The following is a 20,361-nucleotide window of genomic DNA, read 5'->3' on the forward strand; positions in this document are numbered from 1 at the left end:
AAACCTCATTGAGATATCACCTTACACCAGTTAGAATGGCCAAAATTAGCAAGACAGGAAACAACGTGTGTTGGAGAGGTTGTGGAGAAAGGGGAACCCTCTTACACTGTTGGTGGAAATGCAAGTTGGTGCAGCCACTCTGGAGAACAGTGTGGCGATTCCTCAAGAAATTAAAAATAGAGCTTCCCTATGACACTGCAATTGCACTGCTGGGTATTTACCCCCAAAGATACAGATGTAGTGAAAAGAAGAGCCATCTGTACCCCAATGTTTATAGCAGCAATGGCCACGGTCGCCAAACTGTGGAAAGAACCAAGATGCCCTTCAACGGACGAATGGATAAGGAAGATGTGGTACATATACACAATGGAGTATTATGCCTCCATCAGATAGGATGAATACCCAACTTTTGTAGCAACATGGACGGGACTGGAAGAGATTATGCTGAGCGAAATAAGTCAAGCAGAGAGAGTCGAGTATCATATGGTTTAACTTGTTTGTGGAACATAACAAAGAACAGGGAGGACATGGGGAGATGGAGAGGAGAAGGGAGTTGTGGGAAATTGGAAGGGGAGATGAACCATGAGAGACTATGGACTCTGAAAAACAACCTGAGGGTTTTGAAGGGGCGGGGAGTGGGAGGTTGGGGAACCAGGTGGAGGGTAATAGGGCACATAGTGCATGGAGCACTGGGTGTGGTGCAAAAACAATGAGCACTGTTGTGCTGAAAATAAATAAATAAATTTTTTAAAAAAAGTATGTGTATTTCCTATCACATTCAGCATCAAAGCACATCTCCAGCCTAACATGTTCTGAACTCGTCTTTCTTGTTTTTCAGGCATAAAATTGTGCACTTCCTTTTAGCTCTGTAGCGTTTCACCCATTTGGTTTCTCTTCCCAACTCACTCACTATTTGCCATTTTACATATCTTTTTTTTTCATTTTATATATATTAATATTAGTATATATGAGGAAGTAAGAGTGTCAAGCATATAATTCTTGGCCCTGGTTTTTGACCACCTTTTAAAATCCTTCCTGTTCCTTCTACAAACCCTATGACTTTCTGCCTAGAATTACCAATCCTGTGGTATATTTTCTAAATAATTTCATAAAGAAAGAACTGAAAACAATTTATCAGTGCTTGAGTTTCTGCCTCTTAACTTCCATCCAGTTTTCTTAATTATCTATACCATTTGGAAATATAAATATGAGAAATATGATGTCAAATATCGGGCTAACAAGAAAAATCTATACCAGCTGTTGTCATTTTGCCCAGCCTTACCAAAGCCAGGAGGACCTGCCTCCCAATGTGATAGACTTGTTTTTCTGTGAGATCATAGAGAAGGCCATCCATGGTCATTACATCCTAAAGAGACAAAGAAAAAACATTATATCAAAATGACATGAACAGCTTTGAAAAAATAAATAAGGGCAGAGATATTCTTAAATTCAGATGTCAAGGCTAAGGGAAAGATACAAAAACATAGGGATGAAGATTCAAGAAGAGGTTAACATGAGAGATTCTCAGATATGCAAAGAAATACAATGATATATCCACCTAGAAAAACAATAAAGAGCGTAGATAAATAACAGAACAAAGGAATAACAGAATAGCAGTTAATAAAATCCGATATGCGTAAGACTATCTCCTGGATAAAGCAACAGTTTTCCTGGGGCGCTGTGTATGTGTGTGATTAATTAAGCACATTAACTCAGCACATTACTGAATGCCTACTACGTGCCAGGTTCCATCTTAGGAACTCAGAACACAAGAGTGAGTAAATTAACACGTCTGCTGCCTTCTGGAACTCAAAGTCTATAACCATATATAAACATATGGTTACATATCTATAAGCTCCATGAAGGACATGGAAAAGAGAGCAGATGATGGTGACAAAAAAAGATCTGAAGGATGAGCAGACAATGACTGTGCAAAAAAGTAAAAAAAGGAAAGGGGAGACATTTGGTGTAATGAGAGAAGCATGTGTAGATGGTCTAAAACAGAGAAGCATAATCATTTTGAAAAACAGAAGAGCGAAGTTAGAGCAGAGAACAAGTTACAGACGAAGAACCTCTTACAAAGGTTTTAACGCCTCAAGACTTGCACATTGTCCTATTTGCACCACCAGATGTAAGGCATTAACAGGGTCGCTTTATCATACACATTTAGTAGTAAAGTAATCAGTCCTTGGAGGAGGCTTGGTTAATATTAAACTTGTAAGTGAGGAACTAACTAGGGAAACATGCAGTACTTCAGATAGAGGAATATGTAGAGAAGCAGGAAAACTGCAAGGAAAAGGACTTGCACTTTACTCTGGAAATTTCTGAACATTTAAATTTGTTTAAATATGAATTTAGATATGAATATGAATATGAAGTACAGTAACTTTCAAGCTGGATTTCTCCTTGTTGACCCTGGCACATTGGAGTGATGGTATAGAACAGAAGACACATTTAAGACTAACAGCAGTAAAATTGCAATCCATACTAACAATAGTTTTTACATACATAATTTCTGTTAACTTCAATAATAACTTATTATTATTCCCATTTTACAGCTGCAGAAAATTCAGGCTCAGAGGGGTGACTTGCCCAAAGTCACATAGCTCGTAGGATATAAAGTGCAAAGTTCGTACTCCAAATCTGCACTATCCAATATGATAGCCATTAGCCACATGTGGCTATTTAAGTGTTTATCATTTAAAATTAAATAAAAATTTAAAAATTCAGTCTTTCAGTTACATCATCCACATTTCAGGGGCTTTAAATGTGATTAGTGGCTACCATTTTGAACAGAGAAGATAGAGAATTTTTCTGTCATCATAAAAATTTCTACTGGATGGTAATACTCAATCATTATTATGTTGCTATAAGATCTTTCTGCTTTGTCATCGGCCAGGCTATTTGACATGTGAACAGCTCATCAGCCAGGTCAAGCCTTTCCTTCCCAACACATCTACCCTGCTGCTCACCCGCCGACAGGTCCAGAGAAAGCTGAGCAGGTCTCCTTGGGCCACATCCTCCAGCACCATATAGAGCGGCAGCTTCTCCGTGCAGCAGCCTTCCAGCTGCACCAGGTTCCTGTGCTTCCCCAGGTACTGATAGAATTGGACTCGCCCTAAGAAATCCTGTACCTCCTGGAGTCCAGTCGGTTCTGTGGAGGACAGATGAGCCATGGGAAATGGGTCAGAACATGATCAATACAATGGGAGGTATGAGGGAAGACGATGGTAATTTTCAAGACTCTACAGGAGAAGAAATACTGACAAAAGGTTAAGAGAAGGGGAATTAGAAGATAATTCTCAATGTCACTGACTTTTTTGTCAAAGCAAACAGAATCATAGGCTTTAGAACTGGACAGACTTTCATCTGCTAAATAGACAAGTGTTCACATTCAAATATTATCACTGCCTAGGCCTTTTGATTAGCATACTTGCTTATCCTATTCTTGTTCTGTTTTATGTATCCATTAGTCCTGGTCCATATAAAGAGAGAGAAAGTAAGGGGGGGGGAGAAGGAAGGAAGGAAGGAAAGAAGGAAGGAAGGAAACAATATTAGGGAAAGTGATAGTGCAGACAAATGAAGGAACTACCTCAAAATCCTCATGCACTAAGATTCAGTATGAAAAAATCAGTTCCAGCAGCCTCAATAGGCAACACTGAGCTAGGGAAAGACCCCAAGAAAAATATTTCTGCCTTCAGTTTTCACTTTCTATCCTGTTCTTCCTCTGCACACAACTATGATCACTGCTATCCAGTGATTAACATCTTCATGTCCATAAGCGTGTCAGCATTCAGACCTGGGGGCTCACTGTGGGAAAGTAAAAAAGAGATAGGGAAGTCAAACACTTCTCCTTTTACCTTCCAAAGCCTTGAGGACAACACTCTTTGGCTTAGCAGGGTCCCCCGTGTACATCTTGGTTCGGTAGATGGTTCCACAACTACCATTGTGGATCTGCTCCAGAATTTCAGAGAGTTGCTCCCGGGGCACCTGCAGCTTAGCCAGAGCATGAGTGGTAGTTCGGAGGAGGCTTTCCACTGAGGTCTCCTTAAGTGGCACAAACACACTTCCTCCATGCCCTGCCACCTCCTGGCTTAGGCCCCTAGATGGAGGTACAGGGCCAATGCCTAGAACAAAGAGATGATACTAGTCATCTTTACCTACCCTAGGGGCTCCAGGAAAGCAGAGCCTGGAACACACAGACAGACGACAAGGAAGTTCCTTTAGCAATTTTCTCTCTACGCGATGTGGCGGTACCTTGTGTGAACCAGCATCAATACGAAACTTGGAAAACATTTATAATAACCCTATTACTTCTAAGACAACTCAAGATGGACCTCTGAAAAGTGGTAATGTTATTTTCTTTCTACCTTTCTCAGGATCACAGCTCAGTATTAGTATGGAAACAAGGACGTTCCTGAATAGGTACTCAAATTGCTGATATCTAAAAAGTGGTGGTAACTACCACTAGGGACTCATGCTTAAGTCAATCAACTCGAAGGCATGGTTATTCTTCCTCCCTTAAGATGTCCCCAAAGTCAAATTATTACATATTTCCTAGAGCCTTAGCCAAGTGTGTATATATATATATATATATACACACACACATATATTCTGTTACTTTCCCCTTTTCTTAGTCCATTTTTCTCCATTGGAAAGAGAAATTCATTCTTCTCATTAAACCACCATTCACCCATTAATCTATCCATTTATGTGACAGTATCACATCCTGCATGCCAGGACTATTCTACGTGTTGGGAAATAGGCAAAGTCCAGATTCTTATGATTACTTTCTCGTGGTAGGCTAGAGGATGCAGATAACAACATACCAGGGGATGAGTGCTATAAAGGACAACAGCAGAATCAGAGGCTATCTGTAATGCTATTTTATATTTCAAGGCCAGGACAGGCCTTTCTGATAGGATGACATTTGAAAAGTGCCTGGAAGCAATTAGAGACCAAGCCATACTGGTATCAGGAAGGATATTACAGACAGAGGGAACAGGAAGAGCAGAGGTATTGAGGAAGAAACATGCTTGGCATATATGAGGAAGAGGAATGAAATTAGTACAGCTGGAGCCATGTGGGATAATTGGAGAATTACATGAGATGAGGCCAGAGTGGGCCCAGATTCTAGAAGGCCATTGAAAGAATTGTGTCTTTTTTTATTCTAAAAAAAATTATATTTTATTCCAAGCAGAGAATGGCCAGGACTGATTTAGACCTTAAAAGAATCATTCTACTGCTCTGTGGAGAACAGTGGATGAAGGGATAGGGAGAGAATGAGGGAAAACAGTTAGAAGTGTACTGCAATGATCTATGAGAGATGAGAGAGGCTTGCATTTCTTTTGAAGATAAGAGTTAACAAGATTTGCTAATGGATTGGATACAAAGTATAAGAGAAAAAGGAGTCAAGGACATCTGCAAGATTTTAGACTGAACACATCGAAAATCAGACAACATTTATGAGGGAATTTCAGGACCTTTGCTGTGGCATATTACATATGACATGTGTATTGGATCCAAACTGTGAAATTAGTTGTTGAACACAGGAATCTGAAATTCAAGGGGGACTACAATTAGAAGAGAGAAAGTGTTTGAATCCATGAAGACCGAAAATGAGACCATTAAGGCAGTGACTATAGATTTAAAAAGAAAAGAGTGTTTCAAGAAGGAGAAGGTGCAAAATTGTTCCAAATGCTTTTGACAGGTTGAGAAGAGGACTCAGTTATAGCTGTCATTGGCAATCTCAGAAAGAACTGTTTTGGTGGAGTGGTGAGGATAAAAGCCTTATTTTAGTCTGTTCGAAAAAGAATGTGACAAGTAGAAGTCATGGGAGTGAAGTTAGACCACTTCTCTAAGAAGTTTTTCTATAAATGAATTAGAAGAGAATTGGGATAATTTCTTAAATTTTTATTTAAATTTGGGGCGCCTGGGTGGCTCAGTGGGTTAAAGCCTCTGCCTTCGGCTCAGGTCATGATCCCAGGGTCCTGGGATCGAGCCCCGCATCGGGCTCTCTGCTCCGCAGGGAGCCTGTTTCCTCCTTCCTCTCTGCCTGCCTCTCTGCCTACTTGTGATCTCTGCCTGTCAAATAAATAAATAAAATCTTTTAAAAAAATTTTTTATTTAAATTCAATTTAGTTCACATGTAGTGAATTATTAGTTTCAAGGGTAGAATCTGGTGGATTCATCAGTTGCTTATACTACCCAGTGTTCATGACATCAAGTGCCCTCCTTAGTGCCCATCACCCAATTCCCATTTAGAGAGGGAATGGGGATCACCCACCAAATAGTTTCGGATCCCTGTCAGGACTTTTTTTTTCTTTTTTTTACTCCTAGTTTCATGTAAACTAATTCACTTTCATTATACTCCCAGTGATACTTCAGAACAGGACATTGTCTCCTACTTAATGCTCCAAAGACTGCTATAAAGGCCACCCCCTCTCATCGTACAGTCCAGAACAGAGAGCAGAGCTGGGATGTATTACAGAGTAAAATATCATCCTTTGAGGCTGGTAAAAAAAAAAAAAAAAAGCCTTGGGCTTTACCTACTAAACTTCCTCCCCAATATGTAGACACTTACATGGCCAAATATTTGATAATGCAATAGGACACAGAAGATAGAAACTAGTTGCATGAAGTCTCCTCTGCCCACTATTGTTTCAACCAACAAGTATTACTGAGTTTCCACTCATGACTTCCTAGAAAAGAGCTCACCTTTCCTCAACTCCACAAGATAGGCCCCATACTTCCTCTCCTGTATCAAGGACCTCACCTTCTAGACTTGGGCTTACTGAGATTTGGGTCTTCCTTTTTGTAATCCCCATCTTCCCTGGCCCTCCTCCTAGCCCCAGTTTGAGTTTTACCTCGAAGTCCAGGAGACTGTTGTTGAGCTCTCTGTCCTCTGATAAAAAGCCACAGGATGACAGCAAGAAGGATAAGGAAGATGCCAACCAGGATGGTTGGGATGATGATAATCTCATACTGCTGCTCCCGGACAACTGGGTAGGAAATCAAGCAGAGAGAGGAGAGATTGCAGAAGAACACCAAACTCACATCCAGACAATTTCCCCTACCCACCAGTCCTCAGCTCCTCATACATGAAATGATCATCCCTTCCTTCTTCCCCTCCACTTCCACACAATGGAACAATTATTGGGAGCAGCTCTCTAATCAGAAACCCCAATGTCCCCACATCTCAGCCTATCAAGTGTGCCCTATGTCTTATCTCTCATTTTTCCTGCTGAGGTGAAGAATGTAGCATCTGGATCTCTGACTGGCACTTGTCCCTTTTCAAAGACAGTGACCTCTAGTACCCATTCCTTTATGGACACTGTCTTCATTTCTACTAATTGTCAACTCTCCTCCTTCTGGAATCTATGCAAACCTTAGTCTCTGTCATCCTGGAATCAGAAGATAGGCATCTGTGGTGTCTGCCCTTACCACACAGCTTGTCACTGAGACTGCATTCCAGTAGTATTCGTGCCATGCCCCTCTCATCTCCCAGGAGCTGTCCACTCCTTTGCTTGGCCCTCAGAGAATGTACGGAGCACCACTGAGAATAATTCCCAAGGATGGAGTTATTCTGAAAGAAATAAAATGGAGCATGCAGATAATTTTAAGACCCCTCAAAAGGTCATTAGGGGGGCTACTGGGTGGCTCAGTTGTTAAGCTTCTGCCTTCAGGTCAGGTCATGATCCTAGGGTCGTGGGATCAAGCCCCACATCGGGCTCCCTGCTCTGCCAGAGAGCCTGCTTCACCCTCTCTCACTCCCCCTGCTTGTTCCCCCTCTCACTGTGTCTCTCTCTGTCAAATAAATGAATAAAATATTTTTTAAAAATTAAATTAAAAAAATCATTAGGTATTAAGTACATGGCTACCTGGAACTTTTTGAGTCATCCATTCATCTCTGTCTATCTACCTGATATTGAAGTGTGAAGCACTTTGTTTTTTCCTAGCATTTTTGTCTTTTGTCTTTTCTACTATACAGCAAGTATAGCCCTGATATGGCTTTATCCTTTCATGCCATTGTTTCTCAAATTATTTTAAAGTTTCCCCTCCTATCCAAGACCCCTGCTCCAATGTTCAAATTCACCATCCCCAGCCTCCTGTGTGAGCATTTGTGGTCGGCAGGATTGATCTAGGTCCCCTATACTCCTAAGCAGGTTTAATTTTTTTTTTTTTTTTGGTGTATCCCTTATTTTTTAATTGGATCTTCCTCTGATCATTAAATTTAGACAGATGCAGGCATTCATTCCTACTAGTATGTAGATTAAAGGGAGTTTCAGAACCAAGCCATCTTCTGTGTCTCTCTCTTTAAAAAAAAAAAAAATATATATATATATATTCATAAGTTTCAAAACTAAAAAAAAAAAAAAAACCTAAAGTGATATACCATAAAAATCTTTCTCCCACCCCATCCTTCTCCTTTTATTCAGTTCCCAACTGTCCTCCAAGGAAACTAGCTTCTTGCTTACTGGGCCACAGATTCTTTAGGCACATCACTTTTAACTGTATGGTCAGCATATAGATGAAATTACAGCTCCCAAAACCCGGTTCGCTCTTTCTGAAGAGAACTGGTGTCTATACATACATACGTAAAACACACATACACACATATATGTAAGCTTGTAGATAGATATATTATAGATGTCTGCAAACTTTATTTTGCTTTTGGTTAACAAAAGTCTTCCCTGGTTCTAATTAATTCTGACAAATCTGAAAAAAAAAATGATTTTTTTAAACTGTCCAGGTCATCCTAAGTATGTGATCTAGTTTTATCATGATCTGCTAATAAGAAAAATTTTACAAATCAGAATTGCAGAACACTATATTGTACATATGTGCTCTTCGCCATATATGTGGTTTTCTATTACATGTTGTGCTTTATTGTTGATACTAGGAACCACAATGTGACTTACTGAGGCAGAGTCTCTTAGCGCCTGAAACACATACATAGAGTCTTCCAGTTTCAGCCTCGCCCCATTCTCACTCTTTTTGGAGCTCCATGAGCTTGTACTGTGAGATGAGAAGTAGACAATTTTCTTATAACTCAGAAGAAAGACAGGTGGCTGGTTGACAGGAGCGCATATATACAGAGGAGTAGGCAAGAGGAAGACCTGGGAGAGGAGAGGCACTTTGTGGCCTTGTGTAGAACAAGAGATCTACAAAGTCAGTGAATTAGAAGATAACAATGTCCATCTTCTTCTAGTTTATAGGCCAAGAAGACAAGGTGAAAGGCATTTGGGAAAGTTTCCACATCCCACAAGACCGCATAGCACTGGTGTTAGGGCAGGAATCAGGGAGATTTGAGATGGTAGAGGAGGAGAGGATCTTAAATGATGAGAGATTAGCACAGTCAGGAGAATTCCAAAGCTGCTTGGAAATTTCTCACCGCCATTCTCATTCTCCTTCTCCTTTGCTCTTACTTCCCTTTAGTGCACTATCAGATGTAACTGAGTTCATTTAGGGAGCAGCCAGTTTAACGAGTTTGGCTCTCCCGGGAGTGTTCCGTGAGCATAATCTCTCTTAACCACAGTACAAGTAGAAAAAAAAAATTGGTCAGCAGCCAGCTCCAACTTGCAAGCTCCGCCCAGAAACCAAACTACACACCCACTACACGTACAGCAGGAAGAAATGTAAAGGCCTGTGTGCACACGTATCCTGCTAGAATGGCTCATGGCAGGCCAAACACAACAGGCACGCGGCCAAACATACCCACCCACACCCAGTGACTCAAATAAATCCATGCTTATCCCCTTGCACCTACATATCACACTTATTACAGAGCACAGGGTGGTCACCTGGATACACTATGACCTTCTATTACATTTCCCGAACAAGGTTCATTTGTGTAGTTTTATTTGGGCATGGATACTTTGAAGAAGCTGGTGTGGTTAACAACTAGAAGCCCAATGTCACTGGATGCTGGAGCAGGGAAACAAACGTGTGGGGGAGCTATGGTGAGGGCCACTCGTAGACTGCTTTCCAGGCATTTGTACAATAAGCTCTTTCCAACTGTTACAGTTTGGCTACAGACATATGGAATATACAAAATGAGTCTAGAATTTTTAAGGCTACAGACATATGGAATATACAAAATGAGTCTAGAATTTTTCCGCCCCCAGGGGCATGGAAGCCTACACAGGAAGCCTTACCACCTTTAGAGCCCACCAAAGCACTTCTATTAGAAGATGCTCATATTCACTTGTAGCAGCAATATTCCTCTCCACATCGCTTTCCTCTCTGCAGTGAAATATTCAGTTACCACACCACTTTGCCTGCCCCCTGAGTCAACCTGAGAAAAGACATGCCTTCATGCCAGAACCTTCTAGGATGATTCTTCCTCTTGGTTAGATTCTAACCTGTCAGTGTTCTTGACCAACATTTATGTTCATATAGCTAATACTCTATCCCCTTTGATTACATCTAGACAGTTTTCTCCTTGTGTTAAGACAAAAATGTAGGGGCACCCTGCTGGCTCAGTCCACAGAGCATGCGACTCTTTATCTCAAGGTTGTGAGTTTGAGCCTCATGTTGGGTGTAGAAATTACTTAAAAATAAAATCTTTGATGGGGTGCCTGGATGGCTCAGTGGGTTAAAGCCTCTGCCTTCGGCTCAGGTCATGATCCCAGGGTCCTGGGATCAAGCCCCACATCGGGCTCTCTGCTCAGCGGGAAGTCTGTTTCCTCCTCTCTCTCTCTCTCTCTCTGCCTGCTTGTGATCTCTGTCTGTCAAATAAATAAAATAAAATTTTAAAAAAATAAAATAAAATAAAATAAAATAAATAAAATCTTTGAGGGGCACCTGGGTGGCTCAGTGGGTTGGGCCTCTGCCTCCGGTCAGGTCGTGATCTCAGGGTCCTAGGATTGAGCCCTGCATTGGCCTCTCTGCTCAGCAGGGAGACTACTTCCCCCTCTCTGCCTGTTGCTCTACCTACTTGTGATCTCTCTCTCTCTCTGTCAAACAAATAAATAAAATGTTTTAAAAAATAAAAATAAAATAAAATAAAATCTTTAAAAAGAAAAAATGTATGTTGGCTACTCCTTCTCTTACCTAGACTGTAAGAGAAGTCCTTACATATTTAAAACATTATCCCACAGTTCTCTCCTTATGCCATGTATTACAAGATTCAAGCCATTAGAATCAAGGATCCAGTAAAGTTGGGAAATTGTTTATTCTGATAATTCCATTTAGTGGTTGGAAAATATGTACACAGCTTGCCTATAGTTTACATATACCTACATCTAACAGTGCCAAATCTCCTCAGGCAGGGCTCCAATTAAAATAATATTATCGCCTCATTTGTGGTTATCATTCCTTATTTTCTCTCTTCTCAACCACTTCTAGCTTTCTGTTGGCATACTGAAAAGTTCAGCTCTCTTCTTGAATTGAGAATCTATAGAGGAGGAAATAGCACAACGAAGAAGGAGATACGATAGGAAGAAAATGAGAGTGAAATGGGGGGTAAAGTTCAGTCCAAATCTTTGCAAGATTACAGTCTGGAGACCAGATAAGTGAATGTTATAACTGAAATTAAGCTAACTATGAACATAAACTCTCTTTTTTTAAATATTTTATTTATTTATTTGACAGACGGAGAGCACAAGTAGGCAGAGAGGCAGGCAGTGAGAGGGAAAAGCAGGCTCCCCGCTGAGCAGAGAGCCCCATGTAGGGCTCAATCCCATGACCCTGGGATCACAACCTGAGCCAAAGACAGAGGCTTTAACCCACTGAGCCACCCAGGCGTCCCAAACTCTCCAAACTCTTATACGTAGGCACAGTGCAAGGATAACACCATGCCACATCTTTGTACCTGCTTCATTATACACAAACACAGTTCTATTTGCAAGAATAACACAACTCCTACTAGCAACACTTCTGTCCAGTGAGCACAATATAATCTCCCAGATATAGTCAGCAATTTACTCAGAAGTGTCCAGAAGAAATTCTTACCAAAATATATCTACAAATAGACTTAAAGAATTAGATCCGTTCTTCTGTATTCCATCTGCCTACGTCTTGTGAGAAATTCCTCAGCTGACCTCTGTATAACACCTGGCTCCGTTCCCATAAGATATGATTTAATGTTACACCAGCCTCACCTCAAACTTTCCATCTGTGTGTCAACACAAGTGGGTCTGCCAGCCATGTTCTTTTTATGAAGACAAGCGACCCATCCGCCCAGATGGATGCCACGCTGGGTAAGGAGCTATTAATAGCTGTGGGCTAGGAGGCAGACAGCTCAAAGGCCTCAGGTGAGGGTAAAAGATACGGAAGCAGCAGCCCCCAGACTCAGGCAGCCCACCCTCTACCTCACTCACCTTCTCTTCCCATCCCCCTTCACCCCTACCTTTGAGCTGTCTAGCAAAACAAAACAAAACCAAAACCAAAAACCACTTACTGGAATGAACATCTTAAATTGGAAATGAGATAGAAAAGAACTGCTCAGCTCTATCTACAGGATTCCAAAATGACTTAATCTTCAACATTCTAAAAAGCAAGCTGTCCTTCCTATTTTCAGCTCTAATAAACATATGTTGAGCAACTACAATGTCCCAGGCATTATGTTAGGCATTTTTTCAGAAATGAGGAAACTGCAGCTCAGAAAAATCATGTTTTGAATAAGCCAGGATTAAAAAAAAATAAGTTAAAACATGGTTGCCTGGATGGCTTAGTCGGTTAAACGTCTGCCTTTGGCTCGGGTCACAACCCCAGAGTCCTGGGATCAAGGCCCATATCTGACTCCTTGCTCATCAGGGAACCTGCTTCTCCCTCTGCCTAACACACCCCCCTGCTTGTGCACTCTCTTTCTCTCTGTCAAATAAATAAATAAAACCTTAAAAAAAATTAAAACACAAAAAAAGCAAGTAAATGACACAGCAAGGTTTCATGCCCCAATCTTTTAATTACAAACCCAATATCCCTTAAACTACTTTACTTCACATCTGTACTTGTCATTCAAATGGACAAGACCAACAGTGTCAAAAAAGAATTATGTCAGAATCCAAAAGAATCACAGAAAGCATAATGCTGAAAGCAAACTTCACCAACAAATACAACATAATTTGGGAAGTACAGGTGAATAGTTCTCCAAGATCTTACAGGGGCACAGACAATATCTGCATGTCTGTTTTCAAAATGTAGTCAGAAAATAAAAGTAGCATCAGCAACTTTTCCCAGGACTCACCAGATCATGGAATCCTGGATCATTTTCTTTGTTTGCTCACTTTCCTGGATCTCATCTCAATCCTTTTTCTACCTTCTGCTTTTTGAGAAAAAGGGTCTAGCTTCCAGAACTAGCAATCTTTCACTGAAACCTTGAAGGGAAGGGGCTAGAACTCCCAGGAGACAGGGCATTGGCCTCAGGGGTAGAATCACCACACAGCACCCAAGCTTCCAGCTTTCTCTTGAAGCACACTGGTCAGAAGACAAAGAGTAAAGAGAAAGGCACATTGAAAAACCCTCTTTCAATCCAAAAAACCTGACCAGTGTAGATAACTTGCCTTGTGCAGCATGATACCGCCTAGTGTGGATGAGACAAAGAGAAGGGGAGGTTGCCAGAAGGAATCCCTTGTCCTCCTGTTCTTCTCAGATGCTGAAAGATCGTGGTTGTTCTAATCTTCAGCCTCCCCCACTTTCCTAGAAACCTGGAGTTTGAATGCACTTACAAATAGTTGGAAGAGAGTCTTCTGTGGTGTCTGGGAATCCTGGCCTTGTTTAAACAAAGGTTCTGGGGCATCTGGGTGGCTCAGTGGGTTAAAGCCTCTGCCTTCGGCTCAGGTCATGATCCCAGGGTCCTGGGATTGAGTACCACATCCGGCTCTCTGCTCAGCAGGGAGTCTGTTTCCCTTCCTCTCTCTCTGCCTGCCTCTCGCCTACTTGTGCTCTCTGTCTGTCATATAAATAAATAAAATCTTTAAAAAAAAAAAAAAAAGTCCTGACCTTCTTTTAACAATGAGCCTGAGTGTTATCATCTTTTCTTATTTTTACATATCTACAGGAATTCCTAAAGCATATGCTACACGAGTAGAGACAAGAAAGCTTAACTTCCATCCTGGTACCACCCCCAAAATTTGCTTTATAGAGGAGCAATGTGATTGCAAGACAGGCTCCCTAACATCTAGGTAAGAATTACAGTAACACTACATGCCCCATCAGATTTTAAATATGATTACAGAGATTACATTTTCTTTCCTTTGAGGTGTTGTACAAATTCAAGACATTTTATTTTTATTATAAGGATCATTCTATTTTGCACATTCTTGATTCCATTATTCTCCATCTACCATGTTTGAACCTCAAAAGCCCAGAAATAACATATGTATTTCAATATTCTCCCACTGACTGTTTTCTGTTCCCGAGATCACTAATGAACCACCATTTCCCCAGCCCAGGATAAGGCTTCTCAATCAGGGAAAAGCCAAGGACACACAACTATTGCCCACCCCTAAACACAGAATCACTTCTGTTCCATCTGCGTCCCCTTTCTCCTACCTGATGAACACACCAGAAGACACCTGCTGGGGCTTCTCTCAAACACCTCTCTGCTACTGCTGTCAGCCACAGTGTGTTTCCAACAATCAGTCCTCCTCACTCTGCTTGACTTTTCTTTCGGAGTGCGGGGGAGACTCCTGATACTTTAAAAATCTTGGCAGTTTCCCCCATAATTGAGAAGCCCTTTGTTGCTCTGCCGCTTCCCCAGCCTATCCTAGCACACTGCCCTCTGGCACAGAGGAGAGCCACACTGACCAGGACAGAAGGAAGACATTTTGTGAAAGACTGAAGGAACACGTGTGCACGCGCACACACGCACACTTTCTCATAGTCTAATAAATGAGTCCCAGACCCAGGCAGGCAGAGAGAAAAATGGGCAGGGATTTCACAATCAGGAAATCAGCTCAACTGCCGTTTACCTCAAGGCCGTGTCATCCAGGGTGTGTCCCTGCTAAGATTCTATACATAGAAGGTAATCCTAGGTAAACAACAACAAAGGCCTGGCAAGATGAAAAAGATGCCTCTGGGAATGTCATTCTGCACCTCGAGGAGCAAACAGCAGAGTCCCTCTTCAGGAGTGGGTCAGCATGCTGCAGAGCAGAGCATTCTGGAAATTATGAGACGTGGAATCAGCAAAGAGCTGGTGCTGTGATAACAGAGTCGGAGGTCTGAGGTCCTGGTCTGGCTTGATAGGTTATTCATCAAGCATCCAGAGGCATAACACCAGAACTTGCCATGCCTTCCCTTTCTCATTTAGGGAGCAGGACGTCTCTTTCTCTCCTGAGGGCGGCAAAGAACCACAGAGAGCAGCAAGAAATGAATCCCACCAGTAAAGGGGCAGGGCAACCAGCAAGTCCCCTCAAGCAGCTGTACGTCTTGCCTCTCAAATTCTGAAGACTCCTTCAGACTGGCATCTTCTGACCCATATCACAGAAGCCCCAGAAACTCTCAAGTTTCATTCCTATCCTACCCTGCCTATAATTCCCTATGGGATAGTGGTAAGAGAAGGAGATTTGGAATCGGACTTCTATTTGAATCTCAGGTCCACCGTTCATCATAAGTGCATATAAGTCATTCTTACCTTTCTGAGCCTGTTTTTCCACTTGTAAGTAGAGACCGTAATATCTATCTGTCAAGGCATTTGAAAGCTCTACAGGATATTTTATGTAAAAAACCTAGTATAGTGCCCAACCATGACAGTCAATACATCACAGTCTCTCCTCCCTTCCTCCCTCCTTCACCTATCTCCCCGACTGGGAGGTAGTCACATAGCTGTATCAATCAGTAAGCATCTATAACTCTGAATAAGAAAACAAAACACCTATTATCAAAACATTTGTATATGTGGATCTTGGAAGAGATTGTGGTGATTATGAATCCCATAATTATGATTTCTATCACCACTGAAAAAAGCGACTATTTCCCAGGAGATACTAAATTACAGCTAGGCTGAGAACTATTAAGATTGATTATCATTATGTGGATTATGCATAATATGCATATTATAGTTACTCATTTGACAATAATAATTTCCATCCTTACTTCATTCCTATGCAAAATTAAATTTTAGTTGTAAAAATGATTACATGTTTTAAGAAACAAAAAATAACAGTGTAAGTTATATTGGATTGGTGAGGACTTGATAAGTCTAAAAGAGAAGACGCCTGGGGTGCCTGAGTGGCTTAGTTGGTTGAGCATCCGACTTGAGATTTTAGCTCCAGTTGTGACCACCCCCTCCGTGGGACTGAGCCCCCACCTGGCTCCCCACCAGGCACCAGCTCAGAGTCCACTTGTCCCTCTCCCTTCCCCTGCTTGTGTGCTCGCTCTCTCTCAAATAAATAAATATTTTTAAAGAGAGAGAGAGAGAAGACGCCTTCCAATAGGGAAAAAAACTCACAAAGAAAGGAGCCAACCAATGAACAAGGAAATTATATATGACTTAGTAACTATAGCAAGAAAATTACTAAGATGATAATAAATAAATGGTCATGAAAAGTGAAAAACAAAAGAAAACCAACACACCAAACCAAAATGTTAATATTTAACAAATATGGAAAAAGGGTAATGTAAGATCAAAGATGCTTACCTTAACTAGTAATTAAATAATACACCTTCAAGCAAAAACAAGATGCAAATATTTTTGCCTATTCACTTAAGAAGAAAAAAATGAAAGAGAATTCTGATACTCTAAAGAACCACAGGGAATCTAAATTTCTACATTTATGGAAACAAATTTTGCAACATGTAAGAAAAGAGCCTTAATGACATTCATATTTTTGACCCAGGAATTTCTCTCCCAGGAGTCAATTATAAAAGGATTTTTTTAAGATTTTATTTTTAAGTAATCTCTACACCAACGTGGCGCTCAGACTCACAACCCTAAGACCAAGAGTCGCACACTCCACCAAATGAGCCAGCCAGGCATCCCTTAAAAGGATTTTTTTAATGGAAGATGCTTCTGAACATGTAAAAAAAAAAAGATTATTATACATTATTTATTTCTTTTGAAAGCAGAAATAGGCATGTGCTTCAAAATAATGCCAGGTTTTAAGCAATGGAAGTGTGTGGAGATAAATATGAAGCATGATTGGCCAGGTGTTGAAAATCACTAAATTTGGGTTGTTAATACATAGGTAGTCATCTTACCCATCCTACCTATTTGCTTTTGTATAATTTTGAAATTTTCTACAATTAAAAAAAATTAAAAGTAGAAATAAAATTTTCATCAAGAAGAGTGTGATGGTTAATTTTATGTCAGCTTGGCTAGGCCATGGTACCAAGATAATTCATCAAACATTATTGATGTTTCTGTGAAGGAATTTTTAAAATGAGATTAATATTTAAGTCAGTGAAATCTGAGTAAAGGAGATTACCCTCCATAATATGGGTATGCGTCATCCAATCAGTTGAAGGTCTTAATAGAAAAAGGCTGACCTCCCCAAAAAAGGAGGAAATTCTGCCAGCACACTGCACTTAAACTGCAATATCTTCACTGTGTCTCCAGCCTGCTCACCTACCCGGAAGATTTTGGACTTACCAACTATCCACAAAGTCTTTAAAATAAATCTCAATGGATGGTAGATACATAGATAGATGACAAACAAATGTTCAGTTCATTCTATTTTTTCTTGAAAACCCTAATGAATACAAAGAGGGATATCAAATTTTTATACAATTGTACAATGGACTACTATAAATATATTAATTTTATGTTGAAGTTCATTAATTTTATTTCAATTTTATATTCAGCTTAAGTTTTAATAGATGGCTTTTTTATGTTAGTAGGTAAAGTAATGTAGTCAGATTTAAAATTTATCAGGCCCTAGTTTAATAAAGTTCTAAATTGGCAGCCATGTTTTAACATTATCTCTGTCTCTCTATGACTGTCATTTTGGGCAAGTTTTTTTCCCTGGCTTTAACTTCTAATCCATAAAATAATGGATCATGATCCTTGAACTGCCTAGTCAGAGATGTTCTGGCAAGACAAATAAGATAAAACATACAACAGGACTTTAAAATTTTAGACTAAAAGAAAGTTATGGATTTCAGAGGTCTAAGGTAGAATTATCATGTTCCCCCTTTCCCCTGCCCCGCATGCCTACGGCCCTTCCTTCTGAAGTATCCTTGCAGCCCACAGTTATAACTTTTCAATAGTAAATGATTGGGAAATAGATTAACCTGCTATTAAGACTTTGGTATTTCAGAGAATTTCAGGCCAATTCTACTCATTGTTCCATCATTAATCATATTTTTTCTTCTTTCATATATTGACCAATAATTTTTAAGAAGACAGATTAATGCAGATATGAGGTGGCCTTTGGAGAAAAACCTGAGATCATATGAACATTAAATAATACTATTTCTATACTAGCATGGATTCAAGTATAATGAGGCTCTGGCATCAATCTTCACCTTGGTTTCAGCTGCCTTCTGCCCTAGAACTGGTCATATTTTCCTCACCTAGATTATTTCTTAATAGAAAGTTCTAGGAGAAATGTAGAATGAAAAGAAAGTATCCTCAGGGCACCTGGGTGGCTCAGTCTGTTAAGCATCTGCCTTCAGCACAGGTAATGATCCTAGAGTCCTGGGATTGAGCCTCACATAGGGCTTTCTGCTCAGCAGGGATTCTGCTTCTCCCTCTCCCTCTGCCTCTGTGTGCGCGTGCTCTCTTCCTCTCAAATAAATGAATAAAATATTTAAAAAAAAAAGAATCCTCTGCTCATACAAGCAAAGGGGATATGAGATCTCAGTTACCGCCCTGGGTTAGCCCCATCTTGTGTGTGACCTTACGTAAGCCAATTAACATCTCTTTGTCAGAGGTTTGTATATAAAGCATCATGAAACATATAAAGGAAAAATATAAGGCATTAGAATTATTTATTTAGTATCCAAGAAATCAAAATTATGATCTGAAGCTATGTAACATATATTCACATAGAAGAGAATTCAGAAGTATAAAACCAAAGGAAAGATGGACAACAGAATTATTCTCTATCCTTTTAAGTAAGAAATCTAATACCTTCTACCATCCCCTCAAAATGGCTGTATAATCTAGTCCTTCTTTGCTACATGTTGACAGAAAGAATCAGATCTACAGGAAACTTAGGAAGAGTAAATGCATCCTACAAGGAAGCAGAAAGCAGTTTGAAACAAAGGGATGTGAATATTGTTAGAAATACTTGACACAGCCCTGGCTTCTTGATTGTCTCGGGAATAAAAACGTGGCAGTGGCATGAACTTTAAAGATTTGCTTGGGATGCCTGGGTGGCTCAGTCCACTGAGCGTCCAACTTGTGATTTCAGCTCAGCTCGTGATCTCAGGGTTATGAAATTGAGTCCCACAACAGGCTCTGCACTCAGCACAGAGTCTGCTTGAGATTCTCTCTCCTTCTCTCTCTCTCTCTGCCCCTCCCCCCAACATTCTAAATAAATAAATAAATAAAATCTTGAAACAGCTGTTTGATTTTATTTTGGAATGAAAGAAGTAACAAGATCCCAGTAGAGACAGGAAGGGAAGAACAAAGATCCTAAGTTTATTATCTAAAACCAGAGGAAAACCCTCAAAATTTTTGCCTAATATTTATCTAAATTGAACAACAACAATTTGAAAGTACTTTTCACCATACCTTGCTTGGGTTTCCTCCTCAAATGTACCTCCTAACATAGTTTTGATCTTTTTCAGGACCCAGGAAAAGTTAAATATAGATACTGTATCCTGGACCCATACTCTCTCCCTCCTCTCCCACTAAACTTGATTTCTTTCCATGAGTCAATACGGAGCAGTGTTCAAACAATAAACCAAGTGAAGCCATCTGCTTTGGACTCTGCCCTGCTGTGCCCCTCCTTAACTGTCATTTATGGGTTAGCACAGCTTCCCGCTCCAGCCTAGTGCATTTGATGGCATGGAGATACAATGACAAACGTTCATATAGAGCTCCCCATGTGTTAGGTGCTGTTCGAAGCACTTCACATATAGATGAAGAAACTGGGTCACAGAAAGATTAAGTAACCTGCTCCAGATCACACAGCTAGTAACAGGGATTTGGAATTTCCAGGTTGTGTGGCTTTGGAATTTGTTTTCTTACATTATGCCATCTTTCTAGCAGAGCTTTGAAAATCTTTGCTCTTTTCTTTTCTCTCTCGCTTTCTTTCTATCTTTCTTTTTGCAAAATTAGAATTACCTTCAATATTGCTTTCTTTTTGACCAAGATATAATTCACATACCATAAAACTCATCCTTCTTAAAGTACACAATTCAGTGGTTTTTATGTTCACAAAGTTGTACAAGCATCGCTGCTTTGTAATTTTAGAATATTTTCATCATCCCCCAAAGAAATCTGTACCAATAGCAGTCACACCCTGATGC

The 20,361-nt window shown here is 40.3% G+C and overlaps 1 protein-coding gene across 16 annotated transcripts in view; it reads right to left on the reverse strand.

The window, feature by feature from the left end:
• STYK1 (serine/threonine/tyrosine kinase 1) overlaps nucleotides 1-20,361 on the reverse strand; it is a 46,279-nt gene that overhangs the window by 13,568 nt on the left and 12,350 nt on the right. For 3 of the 16 annotated variants that reach the window (XR_006819624.1, XM_046011911.1, XM_046011913.1), the window contains exons 1-7: nucleotides 13,671-13,756; nucleotides 8,922-9,018; nucleotides 7,444-7,585; nucleotides 6,867-7,001; nucleotides 3,861-4,127; nucleotides 2,973-3,154; nucleotides 1,283-1,366 (exon numbers count right to left, since the gene is read on the reverse strand). Coding sequence is in view for 15 of the 16 variants with exons in the window: in XM_046011911.1 (XP_045867867.1) it covers nucleotides 1,283-1,366; nucleotides 2,973-3,154; nucleotides 3,861-4,127; nucleotides 6,867-7,001; nucleotides 7,444-7,585; nucleotides 8,922-9,018; nucleotides 13,671-13,741 (978 nt within the window). In the remaining variant the exon portion in view is untranslated. Of the gene's footprint in view, nucleotides 1-1,282; nucleotides 1,367-2,972; nucleotides 3,155-3,860; nucleotides 4,128-6,866; nucleotides 7,002-7,443; nucleotides 7,586-8,921; nucleotides 9,019-13,189; nucleotides 13,420-13,670; nucleotides 13,757-14,496; nucleotides 14,826-14,915; nucleotides 15,104-20,361 lie in introns of those variants that run through there. The other 13 variants (XM_046011922.1, XM_046011919.1, XM_046011920.1 and 10 more) reach the window with 10 other exon arrangements.

The sequence above is a fragment of the Meles meles genome, chromosome 7 (assembly GCF_922984935.1).
Source record: "Meles meles chromosome 7, mMelMel3.1 paternal haplotype, whole genome shotgun sequence".
Classification (NCBI taxonomy): domain Eukaryota; kingdom Metazoa; phylum Chordata; class Mammalia; order Carnivora; family Mustelidae; genus Meles; species Meles meles.